The sequence below is a fragment of the Ranitomeya variabilis genome, chromosome 2 (assembly GCF_051348905.1).
Source record: "Ranitomeya variabilis isolate aRanVar5 chromosome 2, aRanVar5.hap1, whole genome shotgun sequence".
NCBI lineage: Eukaryota > Metazoa > Chordata > Amphibia > Anura > Dendrobatidae > Ranitomeya > Ranitomeya variabilis.
This window is the reverse complement of record NC_135233.1, coordinates 645,607,585-645,631,957: the sequence shown is the minus strand read 5'-3', so window position 1 is coordinate 645,631,957 and position 24,373 is coordinate 645,607,585. Positions and strand designations below refer to the sequence as shown.

The 24,373-nt window shown below is 42.9% G+C and overlaps 1 protein-coding gene across 3 annotated transcripts in view; it reads left to right on the top strand.

Annotated features, from left to right (window-relative positions):
• KATNA1 (katanin catalytic subunit A1) overlaps positions 1-24,373 on the top strand; it is a 144,330-nt gene that overhangs the window by 97,817 nt on the left and 22,140 nt on the right. For all 3 annotated transcript variants that reach the window (XM_077289148.1, XM_077289149.1, XM_077289150.1), the window contains 4 exons: positions 7,808-7,929; positions 8,979-9,084; positions 17,512-17,670; positions 18,009-18,135. In XM_077289148.1, the coding sequence (XP_077145263.1) occupies positions 7,808-7,929; positions 8,979-9,084; positions 17,512-17,670; positions 18,009-18,135 (514 nt within the window). The remainder of the gene's footprint in view (positions 1-7,807; positions 7,930-8,978; positions 9,085-17,511; positions 17,671-18,008; positions 18,136-24,373) is intronic.

Sequence of the window (24,373 nt, the reverse complement as noted above, 5' to 3'; positions counted from 1 at the left end):
CCAAATACAATACACTCCCTAGCATGGTGGGCAGACCCAGGGAATCTAGCCAAAGGGGTTCCTTGGGCGCTACCGACGGAAAAGATTCTAACAACAGATGCAAGCCCCTGGGGCTGGGGAGCACATATAGGCGATCAAGTGGCACAGGGAAGTTGGAACAAAAGTCAGGAGCCAGACTCTTCCAACATGAAAGAGCTACTAGCGGTAAAACTGGCCCTAACACACTTCCTATATCTCCTGCACGGTCATCACGTAAAAGTGTTTTCAGACAACCAAGTGGTTGTGGCATATCTAAACCACCAAGGGGGAACCAGGTGTCGAGCTCTGATGGAGGTAACCCAATCCATCTTCCACATAGCGGAACACAGTCTAAAGTCCTTGACAGCTCTCCACTTAAAAGGCTCCGAAAACCAAACTGCAGACTTCCTGAGCAGAACATGCTTAAAACAGGGAGAGTGGGAGCTAAGCCAATCGGTCTTCGATCAGATCGTGAATCTCTGGGGCTTACCAGTAATAGACCTATTCGCGAACAGTCAAAACCGCAAAGTAGAAACATTCTGCTCAATCGATCCCCGGGGGAACCCTGTAGCTCTAGACGCTTTGACAATTCCTTGGAACTATCACCTTGCCTACGCGTTCCCTCCAATGTCACTCATCCCCTTAGTGCTGAGGAAAATTCGGGAGGAGAGGTCTACAGTGATACTAATAGCGCCATTCTGGCCCCGCAGAATATGGTTTTCTTGGCTAAGAAAAATGTCCATATCAAGTCCATGGGTTCTACCAGACACCCCGAAACTTCTGTCCCAGGGCCCAGTGTTTCACCCCAATGTGAAAAATTTACACATGACAGCGTGGCTTTTGAAAGGAGGTTACTAAGGGACAAAGGGTTCTCTCCTAACTTGGTGTCCACTCTATTACAAAGTAGAAAACCCGTAACCACTAGAATATATGGCAAAGTGTGGAAAAAATTCATATCCGTATCAGGGGCAGACCCGTCCGGGGAAATTCCTATTGGGAAAGTCCTTGAGTTTTTACAGAAAGGCCTGGAAAGAGGTTTGGCTACAAGTACACTAAAAGTTCAGGTAGCAGCCTTAGCAGCTCTGTATAATCACGATCTGGCCAGAAATCGTTGGGTCATGCGATTTATTAAAGCCTCATCTAGGTCCAGACCCATTCCCCTCCACAACTCTCCCCCATGGGATCTAAACCTCGTACTAAACGCTCTAACCAAACCTCCCTTTGAGCCCCTGACAGAAGTCTCTTTAAAGATCCTGTCTCTGAAAACCACACTCCTAGTGGCCCTAACCTCAGCTCGCCGTGTCAGCGATATACAAGCGTTATCTTCATGCCCGCCCTTTACTCAGATACTTGATGACAGAGTCATTCTAAAAACTGACCCAGCTTATCTCCCTAAAATAGCGTCACAGTTTCACAGAACGCAAGAAATTTCCTTACCCTCCTTTTGTCCCAAACCTAAAAATGAGGGGGAAAAAACACTGCATACCCTAGACGTAAGAAGGTGTCTAGTTCGGTATCTATCAGCCACTAGGGAGTGCAGGAAGGATAGGGCTCTGTTTGTCTGCTTCCAGGGTCCACGCAAAGGACAAAAAGCGTCGAAAGCCACGTTAGCAAGATGGATAAGAGACGCCATCGCCCTATCCTACTCATCCTGTGGGACAGCCATCCCAGAGAACATAAAAGCTCATTCGACCAGAGCAGTGGCATCATCCTGGGCGGAGAGAGCTGGCGCTTCAATACAACAGATATGTAGAGCGGCCACTTGGTCTTCCCAGTCTACATTTTTTAAGCATTACCGCTTAGACTTGACTTCCTCTGATCCTACCTTTGGGCGAAGGGTTCTAGAGGCAGTGGTCCCTCCCTAATAGCTCTCTCTATTCAAATCTCTCCGTGGTGCCATCATGGGGATAGAGAAAATGGTAGTTACCTGCCGATAACGGTATTTCTCTGATCCCATGATGGCACCCGTATATTCCCTCCCTTCTCACACACAGGTGTGCACTGGATAATTACTAGTAATTAATTTTAGTCACGGTGCATCTATTAAGTTAAATAGGTTAAGTTTAATTTGCGTAAATATTGAGTTGCAGCTGAAGTTCTGTATAAGGCTCTGTAAACCAACTGATGTGGGAGAGAGGTACGCCCTTTTTCACCTGTAGGTTTCCTGTCCCTGGGGGCGGACCCCTCTCTCCGTGGTGCCATCATGGGATCAGAGAAATACCGTTATCGGCAGGTAACTACCATTTTCTCGGTACCATATGCCCAGCGCACACTTTAATTTGGAATGACTGGTGAATGAAGGTTATTATTGTCGTAACGACCCCTACAAATTATCAACTGTATTTTTATTGAAGTCTTATAATACAGGGTGGGCCATTTATATGGATACACCTAAACAAAATGGGAATGGTTGGAGATATCAACTTTCTGTTTGTGGCACATTAGTATATGGGAGAGTGGAAACTTTTCAAGAACTATCCAGTGGATAGATAATCAATTATTAGACGCAGAGAACCCCTTTATAAGGGTATAAAGGTATTCCCAACTCCAAGATCCTATCCAATATGTAGTAGGTGTAATAATAATATTCGCAAATACCTCCAATTATAAATGTAGTGTAGCTTTCCTGATTCGATATGTCTCTTTCCTCATGTGCAGGCACTGCAGGACCTTAGGTATCCATGGTTACGACCACTGATATAGTGACAGTGAGCTAGTCGCGAGTGGTCGTAACTAGGGTTGAGCGACTTTTGCTTTTTTAGGATCGAGTCGGGTCTCGTGAAACCCGACTGTCTCGAAAGTCGGATCGTGTGAAATCGGCCGATTATTGTGAAAAGTCGGGGGCCAACCGAAACACGAAACCCAGTGCAGGTCAATGCATCTCTCTCTCTCTCTCTCTCTCTCTCTCTCTCTCTCTCTCTCTCTCTCTCTCTCTCTCTCTCTCTCTCTCTCTCTCTCGGCAGTTTTACCCCCAGTGACGCCGCACAAAGCAAGCCGGAACCTATGTCATCACGCTGCCCACACTCCTTCATTGGCTGAAAAAATGGCGGGGAAAGCGTCATATGAAACGCGACTTTGGCGCGAAGATCGCCGACCGCATGGCCGATCCCACAGTCATGAAACCCGACTTTGCTGAAAGTCGGCGACTTTTGAAAATGTCCGATCCGTTTCGCTCAACCCTAGTCGTAACCATCGATACCCAAGGTCCTGCAATGCCTGCACATGAGGAAAGAAGCATAGCAAATCAAAAAAATTATACTACATTTATGATTGGAGGTATTTGCTAACATTATTATTACACCTACTACATATTGGAATAGGATATTGGAGATAGGAATACCCCTGTTAAGTGCATGTTCCCGTCTTGCAGCAGTGCCATACATGTTAACGTTATGTGTGGTTTGGGCTCGGTGTGGGGCTCAGAGGGGAGGGGGCTGTTAGGCATTCCAAGCTTGGATTTTACTGGATTAGTTTCTTTTCCAGCACCTCTTAACTACTAGGAACATGGACAGCCTCTACTTGTCTGTCTGTTGATGGGCGACAGATCTGAGAAGGGGCTTGTCTTTTGTGGGATGAGATGGAAGTTTTTATTGGTGCCATTTGGACTATATAACATTTTTTTATTTGCTTTTTATTCCAGTTTTTGAGAAACAGAATGCACAAATACACAGTGTTCCAAATTATTATGCAAATTGGATTTAAGTGTCATAAAGATTTAATTGTTTTGTTTTTCAAATAAACTCGTGGATGGTATTGTGTCTCAGGGCTCAATGGATCACTGAATTCAATCTTAAACACATGGGATAATTAGTTTTCCAGGTGATTCTAATTAAAGGAAAACTACTTAAAAATGATGTTCCACATTATTAAGCAGGTCACAGTTTCAAGTAACATGGGAAAGAAAAAGGATCTCTCTGCTGCCGAAAGGCATCAAATAGTGCAATGCCTTGGTGAAGGGATGAAAACATTAGAAATTTCCCGAAAACTTAAGCGTGATCATCGTACTGTTAAGAGATTTGTGGCTGTATCTGAGCACAGATGTGTTTGTGCTGATAAAGGCATAATGAGGAAGATTTCTGCCAGGCAAGTTCATCGGATTAAGTGAGCAGCTGCTAAAAAGCCATTACAAAGCAGCAAACAGATATTTGAAGCTGCTGGTGCCTCTGGAGTCCCTCAAACCTCAAGGTGTAGGCTCCTTCAAAGGCTTGCTGTGGTGCATAAACCTACTATTCGCCCATCCCTAAACAGTGTTCACAAGCAGAAATGGTTGCATTGGGCCCACACATACATGAAGACTAATTTCCAAACAGTCTTGTTTACTGATAAGTGTTGAGCAACCCTGGATGGTCCAAATGGATGGAGTAGTGGATGGTTGGTGGATGGCCACCATGTCCCAACAAGACTGCAACGTCAGCAAGGAGGTGGAGGAGTCATGTTTTGGGCTGGAATCATGGAGAAACAGCTGGTGGGGCCCTTTAAAGGGCCACTGTCACCCCCCCTCCAGCCATTATAAACTAAAAGAGCCACCTTGTGCAGCAGTAATGCTGCATTCTAACAAGGTGGCTCTTTTAGTTTTAGGTTCAAGCATACCCCAAATAAAACGTTTTTATACTTAGCCACAATTCCTGTCTCTAGCCAGGTAGGCGGGTCCTCACTGCCCAGCTTGGCCAGCTCCTCTGCCGTCACTCACATCTTCCTGCGCTTTCGGCGCCGCCCCCTCAGCGCTGTTATCATTTCAAAACCGGCGCCTGCGCTGTGTACAGGTGTCCTGCGCAGACGCAGTAAGCTCTGGCCGTCTGATGTAATGGCTGATACCAGAGAACAAAAGACATCCACAGAACACCAGGATGGATCTGCTGCACAGCAAATAGCTGTAGGACCTGTGATGACATCACTGCCATGTGATTGCCCTAATTGTGGCTAAGTATAAAAACGTTTTATTTGGGGTATGCTTGAACCTAAAACTAAAAGAGCCACCTTGTTAGAATGCACATTACTGCTGCACAAGGTGGCTCTTTTAGTTTATAACGGCTGGAGGGGGGTGACAGTGGCCCTTTAAGGTTCCTGAAGGTGTGAAAATGTCCTCTGCAAAGTATATAGAGTTTCTGACTGACAACTTTCCTCCATGGTATACAAAGCAGAAACATGCCTTCAGGAACAAAATCATCTTCATGCTGACAATGCCCCATCTCATGCTGCAAAGAAAACCTCTGAGTCATTGGCTGCTATGTGTATAAAAGGAGATAAACTCATGGTGTGGCCACCATCTTCCCCTGACCTCAACCCTATAGAGAACCTTTGGAGTATCATTAAGCAAAAGATCTATGAGGGTGGGAGGCAGTTCACACCAAAACAGCAGCTCTGGGAGGCGATTCTGACTTCATGCAAAGAAATACAAGCAGAAACTCTCCAAAAACTCACAAGTTCAATGGATGCAAGAATTGTGAAGGTGATATCAATGAAGGGCTCCTATGTTAACATGTAACTTGGCCTGTTAGGATGTTTTGGAGTTAAATAGCTTTTTTGTTCAGTGAATGTGACCTCCTAATGCTGCAAATTCCACAAATGAACATTTTCAGTTCTTTAAAACATATCAAATGTTTAGAAATACTACTGTGCCTAATAATTTTGAACAGTGCATTTTGAGTTTTTATTCATTTTGGAGATTATACTGTTATCATTGGGAGGTTTCTTCAATAAAATTCGATGTATAATCTAACGGGTGATGACTTTTATTAGACTGACTGTCATTTGCACCGACCATTTAGGAAAATCCGAGAAAAATGTCATTTGCATAATAATTTGGAACATAGTGTAAACAGCAATTCGGGAAATTGTCTTTGATTTATTTATTTTTTTACGCCATTTTACAATGTTCACCATGCATTAAACGTGACTACATGACTTTATTATTCTGGTTAGTACAGCTACGTCAACACCAGGGTTATTCAGTATTTTTATAGTTTGCTATAGTTTTGCATGCTTAAAAAACATTGATTTGCAGAAAAAAGTATTTTATTGCATTGCCATATTCTGCGAGCTATAATTTTTTTTTCAATTTTTCTGCTGAATGAGGCATGTGGGGGCTTGTTTTCTGCGGGATGAGTTGACGCTTTTATTCGTTGCATTTTAGACTATACAACATTTTTGATCACTTTTGATTTTGGGGTGGCAGCATGAACAAAATCCCGAAATTCATATATTTCTCCCCCATTCACCGTGCTGTAAAAGTGATCTTTATTCTTTGGGTCTGCACTGCAGGGTATTGGATCTTTGGATCTGTCAATCATACACAGGAGGCATGTCAAGTCCTGCTCTTGGAAGGACCTGACAGATCGCTGTACTTGGTGACCCTGCTTCCATTATTTGGCTTGAGCTCACCTTCGAGACAATCAGCATGACACAATCACGTTGTCCTGATTGGAGCAAAGAGGGAGCTCCCTCTATAAGCAGATCAATGCCGCTGTCGCTATTGACAGCCGCATCAGAGAGGTTAAACTCCGGATCACGGCTGTTACTGCGGAGTGTCAGCAATCGCCGCGCTATACATTTACAGTGGTTTGCGGGAAAGCATTTTGCGCTGCGCCGTACATGTACGTCGGGAACATGTTAAAGGAGTTGTTCAACCTGGAATCATTTAGAAAGCTTTTAGATGAATTTCTATTCAAGTTTCTTAATTTTGCAGAACTTTGCTACTCACTCAAATTTCATGCAGCAAAATGTGCCTGAAGGGGCCTTCCAGACTGAAAAGTCTACGTTCGCTCCATGTACTTGCCAAATCTGTTGATAAGTGACTGACACTGTAGTTGGCACATGACTGCATGTATGTAATTTACACCTTTGTGGTCATGTGACTGTATGATTGCAACTACAGGGGAATCGTGTGAGTGTGCACATTACACACTGCCAGGATTTGGCAGTCTGCAGTCCATGGAGTGGCTGGCAACTTTTCAGCTTGGAACAAGCCCTTTAGGCCATGTTCACACTTTGCGGGTTTTACCGCGGATCCGTAGCGTTTTTGCAGCTGCGGGTCCGCAGCAGTTTCCATTGCGTTTACATTTACATGTAAACTTTATGGAAACCGCAATCCGCTGTGCACATGCTGCGGGAAAAACCGCGCAGAAACGCAGCGGTTTACATTCCGCAGCATGTCACTTCTTTGTGCAGAATCGCTGCGATTCTGCACACATAGGAATGCATTGATCCGCTTACTTCCCGCATGGGGCTGTGCCCACGATGCGGGAAGTAAGCGGATAATGTGCATATGGTACCCGGGGTGGAGGAGAGGAGACTCTCCTCCAGGCCCTGGGAACCATATTAGTGTAAAAAAAAAAAAAAAGAATTAAAATAATAAATAATGATATACTCACCTCTCAGCGCTGCACGCAGCCGTCTGGTCTCAGTTGCTGTGCGAGCAGGGCCTGAGATGACGTCGTGGTCACATGACCGTGACGTCACGAAGGTCCTTCTTGCTCAGCATCTTTGGAACCGGACCGCCGCGTGCAGCGCCGAGGAGATCGAGACGTCAGAGGGTGAGTATAAACCATGTTTTATTATTTTTACCATTACTATTGATGCTGCATATTGCTGCATATGCAGCATCAATAGTATAGGAGTAAAACCTGCAGCGGAAACCGCAAAACAAACCTCGATAAATCTGCATGGATAACCGCAGCGGTTTTGCCCTGCAGATTTATCAATTCCGCTACGGGAGAACCCGCAGAGGACGCCGCAAAGTGTGCACATAGCCTTAAACCTTATCATTTACCTTATACCAATCTGTTTGTAGAACAAGTCATCAGCTGATGAATCGGAGCCAGAGCCCAAGAAATTTGATGGAACTGGATATGATAAGGATCTGGTGGAAGCTTTGGAAAGAGATATAATTTCCCAGAACCCCAATGTTCGATGGTGAGTGTAACGATGGCCTTGCACATCGGACAAGATTGCTGGTTAGTCGTTCTGAGAAAAGGATGAAAGATCTCTACAAAGAGAGTTGTTTTTTTTTATATACAACATTTTTCGCTTGTAAGAATTCTTCCAGAAAGGTTTTTCATATGACTATCATTTGTGGAAATCCTTTGCTAGGTGAAGAGAATGGGGCATCAGACTGTGCTGCTCTCCTGTCAGGATAATGTACCAGAGAAGTCCAAGTAGATGTAATAGAAAATAGACTTTATTTCTACGCGTTTCGTGGTGATCACACCACTTCCTCAGGACAGTCTATACACATACACATATAGGGTCTTGTATTTATAGCAAAAGAAGGCACATGGAGACGCCTTCTTTCAAAAAAACACCACACCCAGTGGGCGGGGAATCCGACTTAAACACATATTCAAACACCTATGTACATCATGAAACACACAAAACAATCATGAAATATAATTGAGTATAGAACTTAAAACCATTGCTCATACATGTTAAAATCTAAATACAAAAAAACACATTAAAAAGAGTAGTAAAGCAAACGAATACCTTTTGCAAGCTGGGGGAGTGCTAGAACCTACGGTGTTAAAACATTTATTCTTTGTCAGGACCCTGCTACTGATGTTTTGAACCATTGAGCCATGGGTGGATTTGATTGGATTGTTTTGTTTGGTGGTAGTTTCACAAAAGTCTGTGAAATCAGAGATAACAGTGGAAAACAAAAAGAAAAAGAAAAAAAAAAAATCCTTCTTACTATCTCTCACGAATATTCCCTTTTTCTCGGATAAGACCCTATTTGCGCTCTATATTCCTTCTAGCTACCCTATCATTTGTGGAAAACATTTTAAAACATTGGAGATGATTGAAAATGTCCATTTTCTACATCTTTCTTATAATATGCATAGGCAGGTTTAATTGCTCTGTAAAGTAAGAGCTAGGGTTCGAATATTACATGCTCCTTGTACGTGACCACAGTGCGCCTCAGGGTTAACCTAACTTGGAAAAGTTGCATATATGTTTGTCATACACAGGGATGACATTGCAGACTTGGAAGAAGCCAAAAAATTGTTGAAAGAAGCTGTAGTTCTACCAATGTGGATGCCAGAATTTTTTAAGGGAATAAGGCGGCCATGGAAGGTAAAGATCAAATAGAACTCATTCAGAATACAATTTATTAGTTATTTCATAGATATAATGAACACCGTGTAATTGTCAGCAGCCGGTCTGTATCTAGCTTCTCCTTTTCCCCTCACCGTAGACCTGTACGAGCAGCAGCTATCCTCTCATCCAGCCTGAGCTGAAAATCTGCATTCACTGGAGACATATGTTACCTATGAACTGAGAGTGGATGATCATTCCAGGAGGAGACCAAAGCATTTTTGACATATAATGCATTGTAGTCCAGTCAAAATACGAAAAAAAACAAAAAACTTTACCCTGAACAAATTCTAAGAAAGTGTTTTATTGCCTTTCTTGGTAGTATTACATGTAGGGAAAATCATACTAAAAGTTTACCAAGATAGGGTTACCACAAAGGGTCCAAATGTGACGTCAAAGAATATGGCCGCCAAAGCTGTAAAATGTTAAATGCGACTCGCCTTTCAGTGTCTATCATATTTCTTTTACAATTACTACTATTATATTTATTATTTAATGATTTATTTATCTTCTTTTACAGAGCTGAGAATGATGGAAAGTCAAACTTGCCCCTTATGCAGCCATGAAGTAGAAGATGATGGAGAAAGAGTGGTGATTGGTGCGAAAGGAGCTGAAGGGATCAATAAAGCCAGTTTAGAGAAGGGCTTTAGCACTGGTAGCTGCTGGAGCAGTGGTGCACAAGAGATGTCGTATGAACTACATAAACAAGAAGCAAATAGACTTGCATAAGAAAGCTACTTCCGTTCATTGTTCACCTGCCAAGAGAGGTACACGGGTGTCTACTGGATCCTATGATAGCACGACGCAGTGTTTGTTCTGTGGACATGAAGTGGTGAAGACAAGATCTAGTAGTGATTTCGATGACTATAGCTTTGTTAAAATGGATGGATTTGTAAGGTCCATCATGTTACATTGCAAACAGCGTAATGATAACTGGGCAATCACCATTCAAGGGAGAATCGCTTACTTTGGGAAGGACTTACATGCTGAAGACTGTCTGTATCATCGTTTATGTGACATTAACTTTTGGACAAATTACGGAATTCCTATGCGTCATGGTGGTGGATCTACTACAAAAAAACCACGGAAGGTAGGGAGGCCGATGAACATGGACCAAGAGCAAGCGTTCTTGAGAATGTGTGCATTTCTCGAGGACAACAATGAAGGGCAACTGACTGTCACAGATCTTGCAAAGAAAATGATGGAGTATCTTGCAGAAGGAGACAGTGCTGCCTATAGTAATAAATGGCTGAGGTATAGGCTGGAGGAGAGGTATGGTGATTCGCTATTCATAGCAGAGTGTGAAGGGTTGCCTAACATTGTAACGTTCCGTGAAAAGACCAGAATAATCCTGAGGGACTATTTCCGTAGTCAGGAAACGGATGAAGACGCACAGAAGAGAGCCATCATAGAGACTGCTGCCAAACTAATCAAGAGCGATATCAAGTCTAAGATCCCATCTTCAACCGATGAATATCCGAAGACTTCTTCACTTGAATGTCAGTCTGCCTTAGATTATCGCCCCCTGAGTTTGCTTTGCTTGCTTGAAACCCTCTTCATTGGAAAGGACATTCACAGGAAGGTCGCAAGCATTGGACAATCAGTTGTTCAGGCTGTACGTCCCAGGGCTGTAGTAACTCCATTGCAGCTTGGGTTAGAAGTCCAGCTCCATCATCATTTCAGGTCTCGATTTCTTGTAGACAGTCTCTCAGCCATGGGATATTGCTCATCATATTCGGAAGTTCAGCGATTCAAGGAAAACGCTGCCGCTTCTCTTGGCCAGGATGTACTCGGTGGTACCATAGACAGACTGGATACGGCACTGCTGTTCGCTGCGGACAACGTCGATCATAATATCATCACGTTAGATGGGAAGGGGACTTTCCACGGCATTGGGATGGTAGCTACTGTGACTCCAGGAAGGAAGGTCAGTTGCACTGTTCTCAGACGGAAGACTGCGGACTTGGAGATAGTTGAACAAAGCAGAGTTGATGTAAGGGAATACTGTTTCGCAAAACACACTCTCTGAAACATAAAATTCAAGCCCTTGCCATTTCTCAACACCATTGACCATCGTGTCGATGTATTGTGGGAGATGTCTTTACGCTTCAAACAGCCTGCACTGAGCTGGAATGGAATGTTGCACATGTAACATAAAGACTGTGATCATCCGGGGTCGTCTTCGGTAATCTTCCTGCCCGTCATTGACATGTATTCCGGAGACAAGTCATGCATCTTCTCTACTCTTGAGTATCTGTGCAACCTTGCTGATAAACACCGATCCGCTGCAGTTGTTACATTCGATCAGCCACTCTACTGGAAAGCGTCAGAAATCAAACACGAGGTGCCTGAAGACAGCCCGGTTCGAGATGTTGTCCTGATGCTCGGGAGCTTCCACACATTGATGAATCTTTGGGTGCCATAGGAACGTTGATGGATGGGAGTGGAATCAAAGAGATCTTGGGAACAATTTACGGTGACAATGCTGTGCAACACATCATGACTGGAAAGGCAGTTCAGCGTGCAGTTCGTGGCCATTTTCTACTTGATCAGTGTCTTACTCAGCAAGTTGCAGACAAAGTACTTTGCGACCATCCTGGTTTTGCAGACCTGTTGCAAGAACTTGAGCAGTTGTGTGCTCGGACACTGACAGTGGAGAGTGACTTGAATTCGGTCATCACTTCTACCTGCCTTAGTGAAATTGTCCACCTCATATCCACCAAAAGAAACGGATTATCCGCTCACTCTCGCACCAGTAAACTATGGCTGAATTACCAACAGATAGTTGGAATTGCAAGGGAGCTTATCGAGGCCGATCGTACAGGATCCTGGCTGATGCACCTTCATGCTGTAGCCGAATGTTTGCCCATTCTTGCAGCTGCTGGGCATGGGAACTATGTGAAAACCGCCTACCTTTACCTCCAGTCTATGACCACTCTGGAAGATGATATGCCATCAGTTTTCCATAGATTTATGAATGGCTTGCATGTTGTAAGACAGACTGATCAGTACTGGGCAGACCTGGGTTGCGACCTAGTCTTCGAGCAAGCTCTGATACGCTCCCTAAAAACTGCAGGAGGACTCGCCAGAGGAAGTGGAATGTCCGAACATCAGAGGGCCTTGTGGACTCTGTCTGTGCCAGTGTCCTCTTCCTACAGTGATGCAATGCGGGGTTTCACTCGCCAGAGCTTTGTCACCAGTGAACAATACAAGGAGGCAAGAACGTCAAGGACGAGAAGAGATCGTGAAGACCTGGAGAAAATTGCAGATGAACTCAAGACCTTTTCACCTTTCTCTGATGAAGTGTCTCTTCACAACATTATCACCGGTGTCAATGCAAATATGGATGTGAATGTCCATAACCTGTTCACCATTGGCAGAGAAATAGTGGCAACAATGGAGGGTCAATCACTGTGTTCATTTAAGTACAAGCGGTCAATGAAAGCCAAGACCCTGGCATCCAGTGAGGCTATTGACGTTGCTAAGGACAAAACAATAGACCCCGCTCTTTCGTTCCAAAGGTTTCTTGTGGTGTCTCAAACTGCTGATCTTTCCCTTGATGAGGTGATGGCCTATGAACTTTCACCATACCCACCATCCCTCTTTGAGGCAAAACATCTCTTACGCAAACCAAACAAAGCACAACTGATGGCTGCAATAAAAGAACAGAGTTCAGATGACGCAGTACTCAAGGATGTACCAGAAGTGGAACATTTATGTTCTTGACGGAGGATCTCTTCTCCATCGACTGAAGTGGTCAGAAGGAAAGACATATTGTTCAATCGCTCAAGACTATGCATCTTTCACACTAAAGCACTATGGAAAGGTTGCGATAGTATTTGATGGTTACATTGGAGGACCAAACACTAAGGACATTACCCATCAGCGACCGCGCAAAAAACGAACAAGTAACAAAGTGAACATTGCTGAAGGAACGAAATTTGTCGGGAAAAAGGAGGACTTCCTTTCAAATGTGGAGAACAAACAGTCTCTTATCAATCTCTTTTCACAGCGCATGAATGACAGGTTGCCATGTAATACAATCAGAGGGGGATGCAGATGTGGAGATTGTTAAGGCAGCAGTGTCAATATCATCCAACAAAAGTACTAGTCTCATTGGCGAAGATACAGATCTTTTGGTGTTGTTACTTCATCACGTGTCAACCAGCGATGGCAACAAGCTTTATTTCTACTCGGATAAAGGGAGTCCTGCAACAGTATACGACATTAAGGTTATGAAGAAGTTCCTGGGAAACCATGTCTGCAGCAGTCTTCTGTTCCTTCATGCATTCACGGGTTGCGATACCACTTCCGCGGTTTTTGGAATCAGAAAAAAAACTCTGTCTACACAAGGTTTTGAAGGGAGACTCGGTCTTAAATAGCTGTGCTAAAATCTTTTCCACACCTAACAAAAACAGAGCTGAGATTGAAGACGCTGGGTGTAAAGTGATGGTGGCATTGTTCGGGGGCAAACCTGGAGACAATCTGTCTGCAATGAGGTATTCTAATCTCTGCAAAAAAGTTGGTTCAGCCAAAATCTTTTACACCTGAACGACTGCCACCGACCTCCTGCAACAAAGTATCATGCCCTTCGGAGTTACCTCCAAGTGATGCTTTGTATGGACAATGGTGAGGCCATAGACACTACTGAATGGGGATGGGAATTGCAGAACAACAGTCTAGTTCCAGTGATGATGGATACTTCACCTGCACCAGAAACACTTCTGAAAATAATTCACTGCAATTGTTCTCGTGGTTGTAGTACACTTCGGTGCACTTGCAAAAGACACGGACTTACCTGTTCACGGGTATGCGGACCATGTAAAGAAGGGCATTGTGACAATGAGTGAGGAAGCAGTGTCTGATGACGATAAATAGTGACTATTGACCTGACACACTTATTCAGTGATGAAGTAGGTCTTAAAATGCACTGTGTATTAATTCTATAGTTTCTAGAAATGTACATATGTCATGACGTCATTGACGTCATGACCTCGCCTGTCCATGTAGTTAGTATAAAACTTTGTATAAAAATTTGTTATATGAAAATATATAGTATACAAAATCCAAACTCTTCTGTAACCTAAAGCTACAGCTTTGAAATAGGGAAATATTCATTATTTTTAGTGCAATGGCTGTCATCGTCTTAAGACGTCATAGTTAGGACCTTTGTGGTGATCAATTTTTGGAAAACTTTTAATATGTTGTTCCCCACATATAATAGTAATAAAAAAAAATCATAAAACGCTTTCTTGGAATTTGTTCCGGGTCAAACCGTATTTTGACTGGACTATTGCTTCACAGGGGTGCGGAGTCAGTGTCCATTTCGGTGGAGTTGGTATAAAATGGACAGACTCTGACTCCTAAGATATATTTTATAAATTGGGTACAGAAGTTCAGTGCAGGATGTGCTGTAAATGTTTTCATAAGAATTTGGGAAAGTTCTGAAATGTCCTATAAATGTCTGTTCTGTTCCTGATCTAAGGAGCTAGGCTTTTGGTTGAGATGAATCTGTGCTGCACTTTATGTAGGTTAATGTGATGATTAGACTTTAACCACTTACCGATCTCCACCGTACATGTACAGCACCAGTCTGTAGCGGGTGTATGGAGCGGATTCATGGGGTGTGCTCACCCCAACCTGTTAAAGGCCGCTTGCAATCTCTGACATCGGCATTAAAGACACACTGGCAGGGGCCCCACATCATTCTAAGTACCCATCGGCGCACACGCGACGTGCTCACGAGGTACTGATGGGTCGCCTGTGGCCTGGCTTCAAAGGAGACTGTGATTTTTACTATATACAGCAATAATATGGCAAATCGCCCCTCTTTTTCCCCCTTTAAAAATAAAGATAATAAAAAAATACAGATGTGGTATTGCCACGTTCAGAAAAGACCAACCTTTCAAAACATAAAAATAATCCAATCGGTAAACAACCTAAACGTAGACAAACTCGAGAATGCCATAAATCCTTTTTTCTAGTCCCTGTAATACCACAAAAAGTTTTATAACAAGATGAAAATGTCATATCTATCCCAAAGTGGTATAAATAAAAACGTCTCGCATCGCAAATAATAATTGTTAAATATGCTTATTTCGCACATTTATTTAATCAGGACTCTTTACCAGATGCGATACTCTTAAAGAAAAAATGTCATGGTATTTTCATAAAAAATGTAGTGGTTTATTGGATTGTCCACAAAAAAAACACATTGCACCTAAACATAAAATAGGTGAAGTAGTTACAAAGAGATTATCCATTTGTCCATCTTTCCTGAGATTCTGAATAGTAAATGGTGTCTGTTGTAGTCATGGAGTATGGTAGAAGTCTTCATAAGCACAGCTACCAGCTGTTCATTTCTTCTGTGTGAAGTATGTAGTCCATAGAGAATGAAGGACAGAAGGCCCAAGATAGTAGCCCCCACGTGACCCCCCCACTTCCTCAGAGACGTGATTATATATATGTCCCATAGAGCACGTGTTCTCTCTATATGGTGTTAACTTACTCTTAGCTAAATATACCGAAATAGCTTTTGTAATGTCAGCGAGAGACAATCTGCTCAGTACAGAATTGAGAATAAGAATAAGTAAAAAGTTAATAATTAATATTTAACAATAATGAAATTAAAACATTATGGGTTTTGGAAAATGGCGACACAACCCCAAAAAATATATTTTTTCAAACTTTTGATCCCCCCCCCCCACTAAAATAATAAACTGGACATGTTTATTATTGCCATAATTGAACTGATGCGGCAAATCATTACAAGGTTATTTTTACCACACAAAATACTCCGTAAACAATTTCCAAAAAACAATGTTAGAATTGCGTTTTTTTCACAGTTTCACCGCACTTTTAATTTTCCATTTTCCTGTACATAATGTGATAAAATGAATGGCGTCATTCAAAAGTACAACTCGTCCTACAAAAAATAAGCCCTCGTATATCTGTGGATGGAAAAATAAAAAAGTTAAAGGGAATCTGTTAGCAGGTTTTTCCTGTGTAATCTGAGGACAGCAGGAGATAGAGGCTAAAACACAGAATTCAGGGATGTCACTTGTCAATGTGCGTGCTATTATTTACAAACTGTGAAGAATTCCTCCTTCCTTTGGGATAGGCAGCTCACTGTCTATGGACTTTGTACAGGGAGAATCTGGTGTGGGCGAGGTTAGCTTTCTCAGCCGGCTTCATGCTAAATCTAAAAGCTTGGATTGTATCCGAACCAATGCTCACAATAAACTAAGTGATACATCATTGGATTCAGCTTCTATTTTCCTACATCAGGCTGCTCTCAGATGAGGTAGCAAAAACCTACAGACAGATTCGCTTTAAGGGTCTGGGAAGAAGGGAAGGAAAAACAAAAGCGTAAAAATGAAATTGGCCCCATTGGGAAGGGTGTTAAATGATGGGTTTTTTTTATATAGGGGTAGATTTCCGAAAACATCCCTTACTGCTCGTTTTGAAGAAACGTACTTTTAATATACCGACATTTTTGTAAAAGGCTCTTTCAAATGCTGAGACTTAAATTATGTCCAGAGGTGTGTCATCATTGATCCATATTGTTTTGTAATCTCTCAGTGGATGTTGGAGAGAAGGCAAGCTACTACTCTAACTGGATTTGTCAGAATCTATCCTGATACCCACTAACTATACATGTGGCTGAATTGTATTTTGAGAGGGAAGACTAAAAAAAGCAGTGGCAGATGTGTTACACTATCTCTGACTTATGATCAATGTTTCTAGAGAAATGTGTGCTTTTGTTGCATGTAAATGAGCTGGTTAAGACAATTTACACTTACTGGCATGACAATCTTCTTGAAGAGCTTATATTAAATGACTGGAGTTTCCAATGTGAAACCTGTAATAACTGACCCTTGACTCTCATAGGGGGATACGTTTCACCTTCTTGAGAGTGATAGGCCAGACTTATAGGCCAAGGGCCTGCCAAGGGGCAGAGGCAGTACAGCAGAGCTGACAGCACTGCAAATATGTTTGCAATGAGACGAGGTTTAACACTGCTGTAATACATTGGTTATAACTAGTGATGAGCGAGTGTACTCATTGCTCGGGTGACCTCCGAGTATTTAAGACTGCTCAGAGATTTAGTTTTCATCGCCTCAGCTGAAAGATTTACAGCTATTAGCCAGCTTGATTACATGTGGGGATTCCCTAGCAACCAGGCAACCCCCACATGTACTCAGGCTGGGTAGTAGCTGTAAATCATGCAGCTGCGGCAACAAAAACTAAATCTCCGAGCACTAAAAAATACTCGGAGGTCACCCGAGCAACGAGTACACTCGCTCATCACTAGTTATAATCAGTCGTAGCTCCACAGCAGTGTTCTACTGGTTACTGCATTTTCTAAAATATGTACACATGAAACTTTTCTTTTCTTCTCTAAAGGGTGTTTTAATGGTTGGACCACCGGGAACAGGGAAGACTCTATTAGCCAAAGCTGTTGCAACAGAATGCAAGACTACATTTTTCAACGTTTCATCCTCTACACTTACATCCAAATACAGAGGAGAATCGGAGAAGCTTGTCCGTCTTTTGTTTGAAATGGTAACCCTTAATTTTGATGATACAAGAATGCATTATGTTCATTTAAACTGGCTGTGACTGTTGTGTAAAACCCCCCCCAAATTGTTGTTAATGCTGTATGTCGTAAGTGTAAACACAATTTATCCTACACTATCTCACTCACTTCATGATATGATAAGGAGACCAAATTTATGTGGGAGCTAGATCTATATAAGAAAGTTTAATAATACACTTTTAAACTTCTTTTTTTTCTTTAATTTTAAGGTGACTGTTAAGGGTTAAGAAATGTACACAGAGGTGGTCCTTTAGTGCAGTTGCTGTTCCTTTTTGCTGAACACCTATTAAACTTTTTGCTTTAGGCACGTTTCTATGCCCCGACAACTATATTTATTGATGAAATTGACTCCATATGCAGCCGACGGGGTACCTCTGAAGAGCACGAAGCCAGCAGAAGAGTAAAAGCAGAGCTCTTAGTTCAGATGGATGGTAACTATTGCTGTTTACTGGATTTAAGAAACTTAAAGTTGGTTTTACCATTTTTATTAAATTAAAGGGAACCTGTCACCAGGTTTGGCTGATACGAGTTACGGCCACCACCTTTCAGGGCTTATCTACAGCATTCTATAATGCCGTGTATCTGCCCCAACCCGACCTGCAAGAGACGAAACATAACTTTTATGATGCTCACCTGCAGGGCGGTCCGGTCCGATGGTGTCACTCTTCTTGGTCCGGTGCCTCCCATCTTCTTGCAATGCCATCCTCCTCCTTGGTTCGTGTGATGACTCGTCCCTGCAGCATCCACATAGTCTTCTCGGCATCGTGCTCCTGCGCAGGCGTACTTATCTGCCCTGTTGAGGGCAGAGCAAAATCCTGCAGTGCGCAGGCGCCGGGCTTCTCTGAACTTTTCCGGCACTTGCGCACTGCAGTACTTCACGTTATCCACACGAACCAAGGAGGAGGACGGCATTGCAAGAAGATGGGAGGCGCCGGACCAAGAAGAGTGACACCCCTCGGACCGGACCGCCCTGCAGGTGAGTATAATAATTTATTTTTCTTCTCTTACAGGTCAGATCGGGTGCAGATATACAGCATTATAGAATGCTGTATATAAGCCCTGAAAGGCGGTGACCGCAACTTGTATCGGCCAAACCTGGTGACAGGTTCCCTTTAATCAAGGTCTAAAAAAAACCTGCATATTTTGATGATATAGATATAGATATATATATATATATATATATATATATATATATATATATATATATACCGTATTTTTCGCTTTGTAAGACGCTCCGGATTATAAGACGCACCCCAAATTTTGAGGAGAAAAATAGGAAAAAACTTTTTTTAATAAATTGAGGGGGCTTCTTATAATCCATGCGTCTTATTGCTTACCAGGGGTTGTGGCTGCGGTGGATCAGGGTCCCAGGGTCGTTGCTGGAGGCAGGAGTGGAGCATTGCTGCAGGCTGGGATGATGGGGTCTGCAGGGGGGCTCTGGTGCTGCAGGGGGCTCTGGTGCTGCAGGGGGCTCTGGTGCTGCAGGGGGCTCTGGTGCTGCAGGGGGCTCTGGTGCTGCAGGGGGCTCTGGTGCTGCAGGGGGCTCTGGTGCTGCAGGGGGCTCTGGTGCTGCAGGGGGCTCTGGTGCTGCAGGGGGCTGTGGTGCTGCAGGGGGCTGTGGTGCTGCAGGGGGCTGTGGTGCTGCAGGGGGCTGTGGTGCTGCAGGGGGCTCTGGTGCTGCAGGGGGCTCTGGTGCTGCAGGGGGCTCTGGTGCTGCAGGGCTGTCTCCAGGGCTGTCTCCGGTGCTGCGGGGGGCTCTGGCAACATTTTGTGAAAGACCAGAGCCCCCAGCAGTTCGTCCATGCGTTCCTGTATGACTGACTTCGGGAAAATGGCCGCCGGAATCTCGAGAGATGAGATCTCAGTGCTGAAATCTCATCTCCCGAGATTCCGGCGGCCATTTTCCAGGAGTTAGTCATACTAGAACGCATGGACGAACTGCCGGGGGGCTCTGGTCTTTCACAAAATGTCGCCAGAGCCCCCCGCAGCACCGGAGCCTCCAGCATCACCCGGGGCAGCAGCGGACAACCCCGGCAGTGGCGGCGGGTGACAGCAGCGGCGGACACCCCCTCATCCCAGCCTGTAATGGTAAGCGGTATATCCGCTTTGTTAGACGCACCCACATTTCCCCCCCAAATTTGGGGGAAATAAAGTGCGTCTTACAAAGCGTAAAATACGGTATATATATATATATATATATATATATATATATATATATATATATATATATATATATACACTCACTGGCCACTTTATTAGGTACACCTGTCCAACTTCTTGTTAACACTTAATTTCTAATCAGCCAATCACATGGCGGCAACTCAGTGCATTTAGGCATGTAGACATGGTCAAGACAATCTCCTGCAGTTCAAACCGAGCATCAGTATGGGGAAGAAAGGTGATTTGAGTGCCTTTGAACGTGGCATGGTTGTTGGTGCCAGAAGGGCTGGTCTGAGTATTTCAGAAACTGCTGATCTACTGGGATTTTCACGCACAACCATCTCTAGGGTTTACAGAGAATGGTCCGAAAAAGAAAAAAAATCCAGTGAGCGGCAGTTCTGTGGGCGGAAATGCCTTGTTGATGCCAGAGGTCAGAGGAGAATGGGCAGACTGGTTCGAGCTGATAGAAAGGCAACAGTGACTCAAATCGCCACCCGTTACAAACAAGGTAGGCCTAAGAGCATCTCTGAACGCACAGTGCGTCGAATTTTGAGGCAGATGGGCTACAGCAGCAGAAGACCACACCGGGTACCACTCCTTTCAGCTAAGAACAGGAAACTGAGGCTACAATTTGTACAAGCTCATCAAAATTGGACAGTAGAAGATTGGAAAAACGTTGCTTGGTCTGATGAGTCTCGATTTCTGCTGCGACATTCGGATGGTAGGGTCAGAATTTGGCGTAAACATGAAAGCATGGATCCATCCTGCCTTGTATGGAGCATCTTTGGGATGTGCAGCCGACAAATCTGCGGCAACTGTGTGATGCCATCATGTCAATATGGACCAAAATCTCTGAGGAATGCTTCCAGCACCTTGTTGAATCTATGCCACGAAGAATTGAGGCAGTTCTGAAGGCAAAAGGGGGTCCAACCCGTTACTAGCATGGTGTACCTAATAAAGTGGCCGGTGAGTGTATATATATGTGTGTGTGTATATATATATATATATATATATATATATATATATATATATATATATATATATATATATATATATATATATATATATATATATATATATATATATATATATATATACAGGTCCTTCTCAAAAAATTAGCATATAGTGTTAAATTTCATTATTTACCATAATGTAATGATTACAATTAAACTTTCATATATTATAGATTCATTATCCACCAACTGAAATTTGTCAGGTCTTTTATTGTTTTAATACTGATGATTTTGGCCTACAACTCCTGATAACCCAAAAAACCTGTCTCAATAAATTAGCATATTTCAACCGTCCAATCAAATAAAAGTGTTTTTTAATAACAAACAAAAAAACCATCAAATAATAATGTTCAGTTATGCACTCAATACTTGGTCGGTAATCCTTTGGCAGAAATGACTGCTTCAATGCGGCGTGGCATGGAGGCAATCAGCCTGTGACACTGCTGAGATGTTATGGAGGCCCAGGATGCTTCAATAGCGGCCTTAAGCTCATCCAGAGTGTTGGGTCTTGCGTCTCTCAACTTTCTCTTCACAATATCCCACAGATTCTCTATGGGGTTCAGGTCAGGAGAGTTGGCAGGCCAATTGAGCACAGTAATACCATGGTCAGTAAACCATTTACCAGTGGTTTTGGCACTGTGAGCAGGTGCCAGGAAGCATGAAGTGCTCCAAAATCTCCTGATAGCTAGCTGCATTGACCCTGCCCTTGATGAAACACAGTGGACCAACACCAGCAGCTGACATGGCACCCCACACCATCACTGACTGTGGGTACTTGACACTGGACTTCAGGCATTTTGGCATTTCCTTCTCCCCAGTCTTCCTCCAGACTCTGGCACCTTGATTTCCGAATGACATGCAAAATTTGCTTTCATCAGAAAAAAGTACTTGGGACCACTTAGCAACAGTCCAGTGCTGCTTCTCTGTAGCCCAGGTCAGGCGCTTCTGCCGCTGTTTATGGTTCAAAAGTGGCTTTACCTGGGGAATGCGGCACCTGTAGCCCATTTCCTGCACACGCCTGTGCACGGTGGCTCTGGTTGTTTCCACACCAGACTCAGTCCACTGCTTCCTCAGGTTCCCCAAGGTCTGGAATCGGTCCTTCTCCACAATCTTCCTCAGGGTCCGGTCACCTCTTCTCGTTGTACAGCGTTTTCTGCCACATTGTTTCCTTCCAACAGACTTACCATTGAGGTGCCTTGATACAGCACTCTGGGAACAGCCTATTTGTTGAGAAATTTCTTTCTGGGTCTTACCCTCTTGCTTGAGGGTGTCAATGATGGCCTTCTTGACATCTGTCAGGTCGCTAGTCTTACCCATGATGGGGGTTTTGAGTAATGAACCAGGCAGGGAGTTTTTAAAAGCCTCAGGTATCTTTTGCATGTGTTTAGAGTTAATTAGTTGATTCAGAAGATTAGGGTAATAGGTCGTTTAGAGAACCTTTTCTTGATATGCTAATTTATTGAGACAGGTTTTTTGGGTTATCAGGAGTTGTAGGCCAAAATCATCAGTATTAAAACAATAAAAGACCTGACAAATTTCAGTTGGTGGATAATGAATCTATAATATATGAAAGTTTAATTGTAATCATTACATTATGGTAAATAATGAAATTTAACACTATATGCTAATTTTTTGAGAAGGACCTATATATATATATAAATTTTTGTTCAATGCTTCATTGCCTTTTTTAGCTTTCTCCTTACCCAAACTCTATGGTGCAGGGCTGTTTCGGTGCCCACTACATTCAGTCCAACAATATATTTTTGGAACTCTCCTGTCTGAGTTTATGGCTGGGGAGAAGAGTATGTGATGTATATGATGGTGACAGGGTCTTCAGTAGGGCTTTGGCTGTCATGGAAGCCCATCGGGCCAATGTGATTTTTTTTTTTTTTTTGCCACGGATGCTGATGGGGTTTGAAATAGACCCAGACACCCTCTTGATTGCAACACTTAAGCGTAACTATTAGAAGAGATTTGATGCAGATATCAACTGTATCACACATCTCCTTAGCCCACTCCATACACTCACACTTAACCTATGTGCTCTTCTACAACCACAGCTGACTTGATGCTGTCATCTTGCCGGGCAGAAGGGATGCCAGGGATCTAGGCTGCTAGGACTTTCTTAAATGGAATATCTCAGTAAGATCAACATCCCTGCCACCTACTGCATTTATGGGCTTGCAGGTCTGGGAAATGTAAATCCATCGACACCTTTATATCTTCTACCTGTTCATGAGTTCCTCACTTTCTGAGCCCCGCCGTGCACCCAAACAATTGGTTTCTCAGGAGAAATTGCACAACAAACTTTTTGTTTTATTTTCCACTGTTACCCTTGTGAAAGTAAAACATTGGGGCTAAAGGAAAAATGTTTGTGAAAATAGTTAAATGTTCATTCTTTGCCTTCCACATTCCATTCCATGTTTTAAAAATATAAAAAAATAAAAAATATATAAAATAAAACAATTAAAAAAAATCAAACATACACATATTTGGTATCGCCGCGTTCAGAATCGCCCGATCTATCAATAAAAAGAAAGGATTAATCTGATCGCTAAATGGCGTAGCGAGAAAAAAAAATCAAAACTCCAAAATTACATTTTTTTGGTCGCCGCGACATTGCATTAAAATGCAATAACGGGCGATCAAAAGAACATATCTACACCAAAATGGTATCATTAAAAACGCCATCTCGGCACACAAAAAATAAGCCCTCACCTGACCCCAGATCACGAAAATTGGAGACGCTACGGGTATCGGAAAATCGCGCAATTTTTTTTTTGTTTTTTTTTTTAGCAAAGATTGGAATTTTTTTTCACCACTTAGATAAAAAATAACCTAGACATGTTAGGTGTCTATGAACTCGTAATGACCTGGAGAATCATAATGGCAGGTCAGTTTTAGCATTTAGTGAACCTAGCAAAAAAGCCAAACAAAAAACAAGTGTGAGATTGCACTTTTTTTGCAATTTCATCACACTTGGAATTTTTTTCCCGTTTTCTGTTACACGGCATGGTAAAACCAATGATATCGTTCGAAAGTACATCTCGTCCCGCTAAAAATAAGCCCTCACATGGCCATATTGACGGAAAAATAAAAAAATTATGGCTCTGGGAAGGAGGGGAGCGAAAAACGAAAAAAACGGAAAAAGCTCCGGGGGTGAAGGGGTTAATTCCTGTGAAGCACCTGAAGGGTTAATAAAATTCTTGAATGTGGTTTTGAGCACCTGGAGGGGGTGCAGTTTGTAGAAAGGTGTCACTTTGGGGTATTTTCTGTCATATAGACGCCCAAAGTCACTTCACATGTGATGTGGGCCCTAAAATAAAATGGTTTTGTAAATTTTGTTGTAAAAATGAGAACTCACTGGTCAACTTTTAACCCTTATAACTTCCTAATAAAAAAAAGTTTAAAAAATGATGCAGATGTAAAGTAGACATGTGCAAAATGTTATTTATTAACACTTCTTTGTGGTACAGCTATCTGATTTAAAGGCATA